Source organism: Canis aureus, chromosome 36 (assembly GCF_053574225.1).
Source record: "Canis aureus isolate CA01 chromosome 36, VMU_Caureus_v.1.0, whole genome shotgun sequence".
Taxonomy (NCBI): domain Eukaryota; kingdom Metazoa; phylum Chordata; class Mammalia; order Carnivora; family Canidae; genus Canis; species Canis aureus.
In genome coordinates this window covers 19,370,292-19,383,213 of record NC_135646.1, presented here as the reverse complement: position 1 = coordinate 19,383,213, position 12,922 = coordinate 19,370,292, and the positions used below count along the sequence as shown (strand labels likewise).

Here is a 12,922-nt window from a genome sequence, read left to right as displayed (position 1 = left end):
GACTCGATCCCGGGTCTCTAGGACCATGCCCTGGGCCGAAGGCAGGCGCCAAACTGCTGAGCCACCCAGGGATCCCTGCACTCAGACTTCTTGTGTAGATGTGAAATGAAATACCCACAAGATGGAATGAAGTGACATGAATATCATAGATATTATGATAGGCTACTATTGATCTCTGACTATTTGTCAGAAGTGGGATCATCTGCTTTCAGACTGGGGTTGAGAATTAGTAACTGAAACCATGGAAAGCAAAACCATGGATAAAGGGAGTGGTTGTATCAACATTTCTTGGGGAAAACAAAAAACACCTCCTCAAATCCCACCTTAAAAATGACTTTTAGTTTCATAATACTATTTTATCCCTCAATATGTGTTTATAATGCATATACATTTTTATATTGTTGCAGTTGTAACGGATGCATTTTATTTTTTCCATTTTATTTATTTATTTTTAAAAAATATTTTATTTATTTATTCATGAGAGGCAGAGACACAGGCAGAAGGAGAAGCAGGCCCCATGCAGGGAACCCGATGTGGGACTCGATCCGGGTCTCCAGGACCACACCCTGGGCTGAAGGCGGTGCTAAATCACTGAGCCACCAGGGCTGCCCTATTTTTTCAATTTTAAAGGAAAGGAATTTATGACTTATAATTATCATTTTAGTGGCTGTATAAGTTCCATTAGATGACATTTTAGAGATTTAGAAAAGGATATGGCTGATTCAGGCAGATAAACTTTTTCTCAGAATCCACCTTCGTTTACCATAACAAGATCACTTTATTTTTTATTTAAGTAGGCACCACACCCGGCATGGAACCCTACACACCATGGGGCCCAACACACCTCAAGGCCAATGTGGGGCTCAAACTCAGGACCCTGAGATCAAGAGTTGAACACTTAATCAACTGAGACATGCAGGCACCCCAATAAGGTCACTTTAAAGAGTTAAGAAAGCAGAAGCAAATGAGCGTCTCAGTAATGCTGTCTCCTGGAGTTTAAATACAGATAAATAAATTTCAATAGGAGGCTTTTTCAACCTCACACATAATTTGAATGATATCCTAAGAATGGGGTTAAACCAGAGGGACACATGTTTATTCTGTTGATCTTTGAAATACAAAGACTTACTTCATAGATAAACTGGGAAACTGAAGGCCAATATATCACCTTGAATGCAAATTATTCTGAATCTTCAGCAACAGATCATGAAGTCAAGGGCAAGAGTAAATGATGCTTTTATGCATTGACATTAAATCTTAAAAACAGGGGCGTCTGGCTGGCTCAGTCGGTAGAGTATGTGACTCTTGATCTCAAGATTGTGAGTTCAAGCCCTGCACTGGGTGTGGATCCTACTTTAAAAAAAATCTTAAAAACAGACTGAAGAATTCTAAGGTATCCAAGAAACTTACACACATATATGTATATATGTATAAATATAGCTTTCTTTGATGATTTCACACCTTCAAAATTCTCTTTACAAGCCATCACAAACATCCTTTAGTACAAAAGGGCTGAAATGGTTAACACCTGCTTCAGTTCAAGTGCTTTCATTTGTTTAAAGTTGACTCCTAGACTGATGAGTGAGATAAACTGAAAAAGAAGCATTTTCTGGAAATGTGGAGTTTTTTTTCTACAGGAAACATGACAAAAGCAGAAAGTGAACTCATGATTGAGCCAAGGACACTTTAACTCTTTGATCTAGTGAAACTAGGTGTTGAAATCAATTATTTTTTTTTAAAGATTTTATTTATTTATTCATAATAGTCACAGAGAGAGAGAGAGGGGCAGAGACACAGGCAGAGAGAGAAGCAGGCTCCATGCATCGGAAGCCCGACGTGGGATTCGATCCCGGGTCTCCAGGATCGCGCCCTGGGCCAAAGGCAGGCGCCAAACTGCTGCGCCACCCAGGGATCCCTAGGTGTTGAAATCAGTACATTAGCTCAGAAAAGTTAAAAGTCTTTTTCCACTGACATATAGCTCTTTAGTTTGGTGACGTCAAAAGTAATTAATCAGGCACGCCTGAAATAACATAACATTGTGTATCAACTATGCTCAAAAAGTTTTTAATTAAAAAAAAAGAAAAAGAAATAAAAGCACTGAATGGAGGGATGAATTAAAAGGGTGGGCAAAATATAATAATCTTGAACTCATCAGGAAAAGAAAACATCAGGAAGCCCCAAACATGAGGGGCTCAGTTTAGTTCAGTAAGTATGTACTGAGCTCCTACATTGTGCAGGACAAAAGTGTCAACTATAGTGACCATGACATCTTTATTTAAAGGCTTGTCTTCTCTCTTACTCATTGTTTTAAGATGGGACTTCACCACCTGCCTGGATCTCATTGGCAGTTTCCCATGTGTTCTGTCTCATGCGCAGCTGTTTTTTTGTCTTAGGAGAGGTTGTTGGGATATCAGATGTCTCCAGAGCACCAACCAACTTAAGGTAGTTGGTTCATGGGCTAAGGTGTTGGGGTGGTTCTTCTGGTGGGGGAGAGAAGGAGTGGGTGATAATGAGACGTGTGGGCCTCTCAATTACATGGAGACTCTGGAATTAACTGAGTATCTTCTACGTGCCATATTCTCATTTAATTCTTGGTTAATAATCATGATCGTATGAAGGAGATGGCTCTGCATTTTACAGATAAGGAGACTGGCTTAGTGATCTATCTATCTAAGGTTACAGAGTAAGTAGTGGGTCTGGGATCTCAATCTCTTCTCCAGGTCTTCAAAGGCTTTCTTCCACAGTGCACAGGGTCCCAGGAGAATTTCAGGTCCAGAGAGAATCATACTGTGCCCTCCACTCTTACATTTTTACAAGACAAAGGATCTAGAATGGACATCTAAAGAACTAGTAAAAAGAGGTCATGGGCCAGCAAGCAATTCGTAGCCTGAAAAGTCAGTATGTGGTGTCTGGGTCTACCTCTCCTTGTTGTTGGTCTTGATGAGGAGCTCCTGAGATTAAGACCTACCGTTACTGCCGGTCTTCTTAAGTTCTTGCCCATACTACAAAGACTTGTTTCCTTCATTAGACAAAACTAGTCATGGCTAGCCCAGTTCTGTCCCAAATAACGATGCCGAACATCAAATAAATCCCTTTGCGGACTACGGCACTTTCCGAACCTGTAGCACACATCTTTCCAAGGTATCGAGCAACGGTGAAGTTGCTGACTGGAATAAAATTCTCGATTCCTTGCGATGTAGGAAGGTGGCGACAGCATTTGGTTTAACTGGACTTCCTGGACACAATCTGAAAAAAAAAAAAAAAAAAAAAACCAACAACAAAAAAACCCCCACATCCTAACCAGCAAAATTTTAATCTCCCTGAGGTTTAGCTCGAGGAGATTTAAACAAACAAAAAGAAGCCGAGGTGTAAAATGCCCATAAAAGATCAGTTAAATTTCCCCTCCGAGCTCGGTCCAAACGTTGACGGAATTAGGACAGAACAAAAAGAGATGCGCTTACACGTCCTCGGCGCGGAGATACTGAGGTAAGGAGAGGAGTTCTGAGGGCGAGACTTCGGACGACCTTGGGGACCGCTCCCGTCCGGGACCTTCTCTTTGGCAACACTCCAGAGTCCGAGGCCCCAGGGCTCCCCCCTGCGGGAAGGGGAAGACTCGCGTGGCCAGGGCGCGCACGCGTACATTCACGTGTACACACACACACGCCCGCGCGCGCGCACACTCTACACACACGCACGGCCTGTTCCCTCCGCTCCCCCTTCCCCGGGGGGCGGGGCCTCTTTCTCTTTAAAGAGCAGACGGCCTCGGCGCAAACCCAGGCTCTCTAAGGCCCCGGGGGCCCGGACCCGAGCCGCGGGCAGCCAATGAGCGCGGCGGAGCGGCTCGAGCGCGGCTGACGCGGCACCAATGGGCGCCCGCGGGGGGCGGGGACAGCGGAGGAGACACTATTGTTGATGAGGAGGAGCGGCGGCGGCGGCGGCTGCACCACCACCTCGTTGCTGCCGGCCGCGGCCCGGGCGCCCCCTGCTCCCCGGATTCCGGCTTCGTCACCCCGTCGCGGGGACCTTCCCTCCGGCCTCGAGAAGCCGAACCCTGCAGCCCAACAACAACAAGCCCCCCCCGTCTCGCCCCGTCACCAGGGAGGGGGGGACCATGTCCCAGCGGGTGAGGCGCAATGGGTCCCCCACGCCGGCCGGCTCCCTCGGGGGCGGTGCGGTCGCCACGGCCGGGGGAGCCGGGAGCCGCCTGCAACCCATGAGGGCGACGGTTCCGTTCCAGCTGAAGCAGCAGCAGCAACATGGCAGCCCCACGCGGAGCAACGGCGGCGGCGGCGGCAACAACGGCGGCTGCTGTGGTGGCGCCTCAGGCCCCTCAGGCGGCGGCGGCGGCGGCGGCGGCGGCGGCGGCGGGGGCGGCGGGGGCCCGCGCACCGCCTCGCGCAGCACGAGCCCCACGCGCGGCGGCGGGAGTGCGGCCGCGCGCACCAGCCCCACAGTGGCCACGCAGACGGGCGCGTCCGCGACGTCCACGCGAGGCACCAGCCCCACGCGCGGCGCCGCGCCCGGGGCTCGCGGGAGCCCCCCGCGGCCACAGCCCCCGCCGCCGCTGCTGGGCACCGTGTCGTCGCCTTGCTCGTCGCCCACCCACCTGTGGACTGGCGAGGTGAGCGCGGCCCCACCCCCAGCCCGCGTCCGGCACCGGAGACGGTCCCCGGAGCAGAACCGTAGCTCCCCGGAGAGGAGGAGCCCAAGCGCCCCGGTTTGCAAAGCAGGTACGTGCTGGGGACCGCGCGGCGAGGGGAAGGCGGCGGGAAGGGGTCCTGGGCGCGCGCGGCTTTCGCGCGGGGACTGCGGCGCTACCGCGGAGCGGGGCGGCCGGGGGGCGGGGCCGGGGCGGGGCCGGGGGCGGGGCGGGCCCGCCCTCCACACACCTCGCTCCGTGGGCGTCTTATTCGTGGCTCTACCGACCTTGCTCCGGTCCCGCATCGGGCAGGTGCAGCCGCTAACCTGGTGGCTGTGCCGAGACGTGTTAATGATGAACCTGGGATTCTGGTCACACGCTGGTTCCTGCTTACCCTGCCTTGGGAGTGAGGCTAGGCGTGGTTTGTCACTTGGGTAATGTTAGTATAGCACATGTCTGCTGCTAAGTATTTCTTTTTCTCAAAACAGTTTCAGATTGTAAAGACTGAATTCATTAGCATAGCAGATTTGGATTCCTGTAGAGACGTGAGGCTGGGAGCCTTTAGCATTTCCTAAGACTTGGTAAAAGTGGGTAGCAGGAAAGAAGTAAGTTACAGAAGATTCCTTTAGAAGGGTTATGGGCTTCCTCCTAGAGTCCGGATGTATTTCTGATATACAGATGTTGTTTAGATGTAAAACCATTGATTTGTTTTATTAAAAAACGAATCTAACATTTATCCCTTTGTTATTATTTTAGGGATCCCTCAAAAAACCCTGTTGTTTTTCTATGTATTTGGGAGCTTTCTTGGAAAAGGTTCTGAATGAAGCTGTTGGGTTCCACTGGAGTCATTCATAAAGAGTAACTCAGAAAGAAATTCACATTGTGAAAGTGGAGAGATAAGATTTGTCATCGAATTGCCTTCGTATTAGAATATAGTGAGAAAAAGAAATAGGTGGTTTTTAGCTTATGCAGTTATACTACCTTTATTCTTCCCTAGAGAATTTCTTTAGACTCGGGCAGAATTACTGGAAATTTCAGGAAACCTAACACAGTACATCTCAACCAAATAAGAGATTAAGTAGTTTTAAGGGTCCCTTCAGAAATGCAGGGAATGGGATGAATCTTTCTTACTATTTTATCAAAGATTTTAGACAATGGATACGTTTGGAGAGATCGCTCTGAAAAATGATCAATAGTGTTTTCTAATTAGAAAAAGAATACTGTTTTAAACCTTTTGAAAATGCAGGGGTTTTTTTTTTTGACTTTTACATTGTTAAAAGTACTAGAATCCTCCTCTCCTTCAAGTAAATAGTTGTCACTTTACTAAATTCCTACCGTGTGGTTGGTGATTTACCTACAAGATCTCATTTTAACTCTCATGATAGGTTTTGGAGAGGTTAAGTAACAAGTGGTAAAGTCGAATTTGAATTCTGCTGGATGGTACTCCAAAACCGTGTCTTTTATATCAAGGAGGTAGCCTCATGATGTATAAGAGAGAATCTGGATATATATGATGCAGCAAAATTACACATGCTTAGGTTTTGAAGCAAGTCTTAGATGTATTGGTGAACAGAATTACTTCAATTTGCCCTCTATCTTCTGGAGCTGGCACAGTGTGGAAAGTGGAAGCAGAGCAGCAACCTGAGGAGAGTCTGGTTAAATTAAGTATTGGTAAAAAGTGGAAGAAGATGTTCTTCTGCTTTTTAGGACCCTGTTTTGCAGGATGTGCCCACTGTTCATATGTCCCAAAGCTGCCATGTCTCAGATCTGCCTTCCAGTCATAAAAGTAACCCTTCTCAAAAGCTTCCCACCATCTCCCCACCAATACCAGAACAAAACAACCAAAACCCCTCCCCAGAAAATAAAAACTTTTTCCTCCGGTGCAGCACTCTCAACTAGATGTTGAAAGGAATAATGTTCATCATTAAGTCATACTGAAGTGAATGTCCGATAGCTTCCTTCTTGGAATGTCTGGTTTCATTCTAGTGAACTTTCATGCAGAGTAGGACTTTCAGATTTCAGATTTCACGTCTTTATAACACAAACACAAACACAAAATTTGCTGTTTTCTTCAGACTAAATCTGGAGGGAGAGAAAGGGAAAAAGAATCTCTTTAATCATTGAGACTCCCTTTTTGCTTTGAGGGAAATTTTCTCCAATTTCCAGCCTCTGTGAAATGTGAAATCCTTACTGATAGAGGAGAAGGGCCTCTACTTCTGTAAACCTCATATGACTCAAATTCCAGGGATCATCTAGATAAGGCTGCCATCTTCAAGGTCTCTGTCACATGAATTGGATGCCCTAACCTTTATTAGGGAACCCAGTATCTGGAAGCCTCAGAGTTGGAGGGCTCAGAATCTTCAGGGGCATCTTACTCTGCTAGACTCTTACCCAGTTGCTTTATTCCTCTAGGGTCAGAGATAATCATTGGTTAATCCAGAGCTTCCTTCTTTTCACTACAAGAAGGTAACCCAGGCATCTAGCCCTGACACATTTTAAACTTCTCACCTTCAGCGCCTGCCATCTCCATGGCAAAGTGGTTTGCCATTAGGAACTGAGATGTGCATAGAGAGGGTAACTAGGCAACAGTGTTAACTGCAGATAAAATAGGGAAGAAGGTGAGGTTTGTTTTTGTGCTTTCCCCTCCTTTTGTCTTTTTTTTTTTCCCCTCCTTTTGTCTTAATAAAATGTCAAATAGCTGTATTACAAATAGAAAGGTGGCATATTAGCATAGGCTTTGGATAGACAGTCTGGGTTTAAATTTGTTTTCTACCACTTAGAAGCCATGTGATATGGGGAAGTGGATAACTTTCTAACCCTTAACCTTTTTATCTGTAAAATAGGTGATCATGTTGATATATACTTCATATGGTGGTAAGGATTAAATGAAAGGAAATGGAAAAATACTCAGCACAGTACCTCAGTATAAAAGTTAGCTATTGTGTATCACATTAGTTTTGCTTCTAGTTCTAATGGATGTAACATAAATTGCCAACATAGGCTTAGTTTTCATGGTTGTATGAAATTTCAAATTGGAGAGAACACTGCCTGTCAGCATCCAGAACTGTAGCTCACCTGTGGTCTGGGTCCCCCCCCCCCCCCCTCCGCCGGGTTTATCTGTATCAGAATTACTTAGGGTCCTTGCTAAAAACGCAGGGTTTGAAAGTCCCCCATAACACCCCCTCCTGTGATTTTGCTGTAATCTAAATTTGAAAAGCGGGCACTAGAAGCTCCAAAGGAAAATAGTTTCATTACAGAAAAGAACGCTAGTATAGTATGTATAAAAATTAGTTTTGCAGTGTGGCTCTTACATATGTAGCAAGTTGTGTTTTTACTAATTTTTCCCTTACTTGGTATACATTATGTTATGTGTGAATTTGGTTGTTTATTGGGGTGGGGGAGTGGTAAGAGCAGCAACAAGAGATGGACTTTTCTGGACTAGTAATCGGGAGGTAGGTTACCAGGACTTGATCTCTATGGCATTTGGGTCTTCTGCTTTCTAGTACTCTATGATATACACAGCTTTAAGAATTCAGTGTTTCTCTAACATTTGGAGGATTGATTCTAACTTCATACCTTTGGGGGAATCATTTTGGGTTGTTATGTGTATTTAATAGTTGATGATGAGGCAAAGTGGAACCTTACTCTTAGTTCAACATCTTGGCTGGTAGACTTTACATTTAATTCAGTTTTGTAAGTAGTGATTGAACTACTATGTGTGTTAATAACTGTGCAGTACAAAGATGTAGAAGACACCGGGAACCCCAGAGACTCACAAATCAGCCATGTAAAACATGTACAAAAGTATATAATACGTTGAGCACTCTAGGCTCATAGAAGAGTGAATAATTCTGTAGGGAATGGGTATAGAAGTTCTGCCAGAGGAAGGTGGCTTTAGATTTGGGTTAGAAAAAGAAAAACAGAACTTTATACTTGGATCATAGAGGTGTGGAAATAGGCATGACATATTCAGACTTATGTGTCATAGAGTATAGGATATAGGAGAAAAGGGGGATGGAACAGTAGAAAAGAAAGTAGAAACCTAAGTTTTCAGGAAAGCTTTCAAGATAATGTATGAATTAGAATGTATTCAATGGTTCATGGCTCTGCAGTCAGACTTCTAGGGTTCAAATCTTGGCATTACTGCTTATTTAATTTAAGCAAATTCACTTCACCTTCAAGAAGACTGCTATCGGGGTGCCTAGGTGGCTTAGTCAGTTAAGCATCTGACTTGGTTTCAGCTCAGGTCATGATCTCAGAGTTGTGAGATTAAGCCCAGTGTCTGGCTCCATGCTGGGAGTGGAACCTGCTTAAGATTCTCTCACTCCCTTTCCCTCTGATCCTCTCTCCCCTCCCTCTCCAAAAAAGGGGGGAATACTAATAGTGTTTATAGTAGAGGATTATTAGAAGGATAAACTCCTTTTAATCTCTGTGGTAATAGAAATCTCTCAGTATTAGCTATTTTCATATCATTTTTATCATCCTCGTGATCTGAGGGTTTAGACATTTGAGGTAATTTGTTAGTGGTAGTAGCATTTATATTCTTAAGATGTGTAGAGTTCATAGTTACTTAGATGAGTAGAACATGAATTTGAGATGAGAGAGACTTTAGGATAGTAACTAAGGCATCGAGCATGTGAACATGTGAATTTAGGAGCAGTGGAAATGGGGATGGCAGGATAAAAGAGAGTGAGGAGGCTTTGATTTGGTAACCTGATAGAATAGAGATTGATAAAGAGGCAGTTGAGAATGATTGGTTGGTTGGTGGTACTAATTGTGATAAGCAGCACCATAGGGAATGCAAGTTTGTGAAAAGAAAATGAACAAAGTTTTAGACGTGCTTAGTTTGTGCTCTGAGGAAATCCAGGCAATTTCCTAGACTGTGGAAAATACAGTTTTAGAATTCAGGATGCAGTTTGATTTAGGGACAAAAAATTGGGACTCATTGATTTCAGTTCAGTAAACATTCAATTAATATGTTCTTCATGCTAGGCATTTGCATGTGGGCAATACTTGAAATGATCAGAATGGATAAGATGATGGGGAGAATGCTGAGGATAGAACTCTGGGAGAAAATCAAGCATTTTAAGGGTAGAAAAAAAAAAGCCAGTGACGAAACCTGAGAATATGGAAGAAGGAGAAATAGTAGAATAGTGTTGAGGAAGCCACAAGAAAGATTGGATTTCAAGGAGGGGATGATAAAGATTTTCAAATTCTGTGAAGAGAACAAGTAGGCTGACCCTGGAGAATAGACTTTTGAATTTGGCATTTGGGTCAGTTGATGATCTCTGAAAGACAGTAGTTTGTGGGGGACAGAAATTGGACTAAAGTAGTAGGTGAGGACGTAGAGGTAATAGAAATTACTTTTAAGGAGTACAAATTACTCTTATGTCACTGAAAGGAAGGAAAGTGACAAAACAGGATGAAAAGTCGAGCTAAGGTTCCTTTATTTATAGAATGGAGAAAACTTAAGCAAGTTTTTTAGATATGGGGAAAGGATTCAGAGGAGAATGAGACCACAGGTATAAGAGAAAATGGAAATAGTAGATGGGGCAAGGTCATGGAAAATGTGAGTGGCAGTGGGATCTAACACATGGAGAGTCTGGAAATCTCAGAAACGACTAAGGACGCTTCTTTCTCCAAGGATGAGACGGTAGTAAGGGTGGGTTAAGATGATACATAATTTAGCAAGAGAAGGGAAGGAAGCAGTAGAAAGGAAGGAAGTTGAGAAAGTCAGCTACTTCTATCTCCAAACTACTTTAAAAAAATAGCATATTTGTCTTAAATACTATATTTTTATTTTTATTTTTTTAAAGATATATTTTTTAAAGATTTTATTTATTCATGAGAGACAGAGAGAGGCAGAGACACAGGCAGAGGGAGAAGCAGGCTCCGTACGTACGGAGAGCCTGATGTGGGACTTGATCCCAGGACTCCAGGATCATGCTGTGGGCTGAAGGCAGGCGCTAAACCGCTGAGCCACCCAGGGATCCCCAAATACTATATTTTTAAATTTAAATTTTGTTTTTATCAAAGTACATTTATGTAATTAAAAATATCAGCACTGGGGTACCTGGCCTGCTCAGTCAGTGGAGCGTGTGACTCGGGGTTGTGAGTTCAAGCCCCATGTTAGGTGTAGGGATTACTTTAAAAACCTTTCAAAAATCCGATAACACTGATCTTATAATCAAATAAAGTGTTTTCCTGATATATCTCTCTTCTGTCTTGTGACTCTAGAGACAGTCACTTTCAATACTTAGTGCTCTTTATTTATGGGGAAATTTTTTCTGTCATTTCTCCTTTCTGTTCTCTTTGTTGTATCTTTTTGGAATCCCTGCTCTGTGGGACCTCTTGAATTAAACTAATACTTTTCTTATTTCTGTCTTAGTTTACATCTTTGTTCTTCTTTCTAGCAGATTTATTTTATTCTCTTTCCTTTCAATTGATTTTTAAATCTTGGTCATCATATTTTCATTTTTCTTTTTCTTTTTTTTTAAATTTTTTATTTATTTATGATAGTCACAGAGAGAGAGAGAGAGGCAGACACACAGGCAGAGGGAGAAGCAGGCTCCATGCACCGGGAGCCCGACATGGGATTCGATCCCAGGTCTCCAGGATCACACCCTGGGCCAAAGGCAGGCGCCAAACTGCTGCGCCACCCAGGGATCCCTATTTTCATTTTTCAAGAGAATTTACTTCGCTCTGATTGTCAATGTCTTCTAAAAATGTTTATAAAAGGTATAAATATCCTCAAAATTGTTTTTTAGCCCTCTGCATTATCTTCAGAGCTCTTTTTGTCTTGAGCTTTGTCTGTCATGTTGAAAATTGTCATTAGTTTTCTGTTAATATTTAAATAAGGGGGATCCATGGGTGGCGCAGCGGTTTGGCGCCTGCCTTTGGCCCAGGGCGCGATCCTGGAGACCCGGGATCGAATCCCACGTCGGGCTCCCGGTGCATGGAGCCTGCTTCTCCCTCTGCGTATGTCTCTGCCTCTCTCTCTCTCTCTCTCTCTGTGTGACTATCATAAATAAATAAAAATTAAAAAAAATTTAAATAAGACCCAAAAATTTGTCTGGCTATTCGTCTGGCTAAGTCACTGATGGCAGACTAGAGGATCTTACAGGAGAATAATGACAAAAGGATTCTCTAATGCAGAGTTTTTTCCTGCCAGGTTTCCCAGGGAAGAGTCTTACAGTATCATGCCTGAGGATATGTCTGGTGTCTTTAAGTCCAGAGCCTGCCTAGTTAATCTCTCTAGACCAGTTTTCCCCAGTCTTTTTGCTCTGGAGGTAATTTCTGTTTCTCAAGGAACCCCTGCTTTCAAGATCAATAAGCTAAGATATGATGGTATGGTGGTAATTAATGTTCTTTTGAGTACAGACTGATTTCTCTGTGGATCTATTTGACCAGTGAGTTACAAGCTTATTTATTTTGTATAATTTTCCCCTCTGCCTCTTGGGGGGAAAACATGGTTTAGCTTACCTTTCTTGAAATCAACCTTCCTTCCTTCCTCTTTCTCTCCTGCTTTCTTTCTTTTTCCTCCCTATTTCTTCCTTTTTTTCCTCTCCCTGTTTCTTCATTCCTTTCTTTCCATTCTTTCCTTTCATTTTTTTCCTCCACTCTCCCCTCCTCTCTTTTCTCCCTTCTTCCCTGTCCCCCCCTCTCTTTCTTTCAAGCTCCATGCCCCATGTGGGGCTCGATCTCATGACCTGGAAATCAAGAGTTACATGCTCTACTGACAGCCTGCCAGGCGCCCCAGTCTCTTTTCTTTTCATATATATTTTTAAGATTTCTAAGCCAATTTCAGTACATTTTGCTTAAATAATTGGTTTAAACCAAATGAGATTTATTTTTTCTAAAGGTAGACTCAATAGATTTAATTTATTTTTATTTCTTTTTAAAGATTTTATTTATTTATTCATGAGAGACACAGAGAGAGAGAGAGAGAGAGAGAGGCAGAGACACAGGCAGAGGGAGAAGCAGGCTCCCTGCAAGGAGCCCCATATGGGATTCGATCACGGATCCTGGGATCACACCCTGAGCTGCAGGCAGACACCTGACTGCTGAGCCACCCAGGTGTCCCTCAAAAGATTTAATTTAAATAAAATTAGTAAAGTTAGTTTTTTACAATATGAAAATTTATTGACAAAGTTGTATAATAAAGCTACAGAAACCATAAGCCAAGATAATATGAAAAAAAATTTAGCCTGAGACAGTTTGTGTAATAGTTAGAAAAAATTCTTTCTGTAACATGATCTGTCTCAGACGTAAGTCATCAAAATT

The 12,922-nt window shown here is 43.5% G+C and overlaps 2 protein-coding genes across 4 annotated transcripts in view; one reads left to right on the top strand and one right to left on the bottom strand.

Annotated features, from left to right (window-relative positions):
* Window positions 1-754: 754 nt before the first annotated feature.
* LOC144306131 (uncharacterized) lies at window positions 755-3,888 on the bottom strand. Its single transcript, XM_077885459.1, has 2 exons — window positions 3,462-3,888; window positions 755-3,246 (listed from the first exon to the last, which is right to left on the bottom strand). Exons 1-2 carry the CDS (start codon window positions 3,640-3,642, stop codon window positions 3,035-3,037), a joined length of 393 nt encoding a protein of 130 aa, XP_077741585.1. The 5' UTR covers window positions 3,643-3,888; the 3' UTR covers window positions 755-3,034.
* A 72-nt stretch (window positions 3,889-3,960) lies between these two features.
* The window catches only part of FAM117B (family with sequence similarity 117 member B), an 85,336-nt gene continuing 76,374 nt past the window's right edge, over window positions 3,961-12,922 (top strand). For all 3 annotated transcript variants that reach the window (XM_077885458.1, XM_077885457.1, XM_077885456.1), the window contains exon 1: window positions 3,961-4,730. In XM_077885458.1, the coding sequence (XP_077741584.1) occupies window positions 4,112-4,730 (619 nt within the window). In that variant the 5' untranslated portion in view covers window positions 3,961-4,111. The remainder of the gene's footprint in view (window positions 4,731-12,922) is intronic.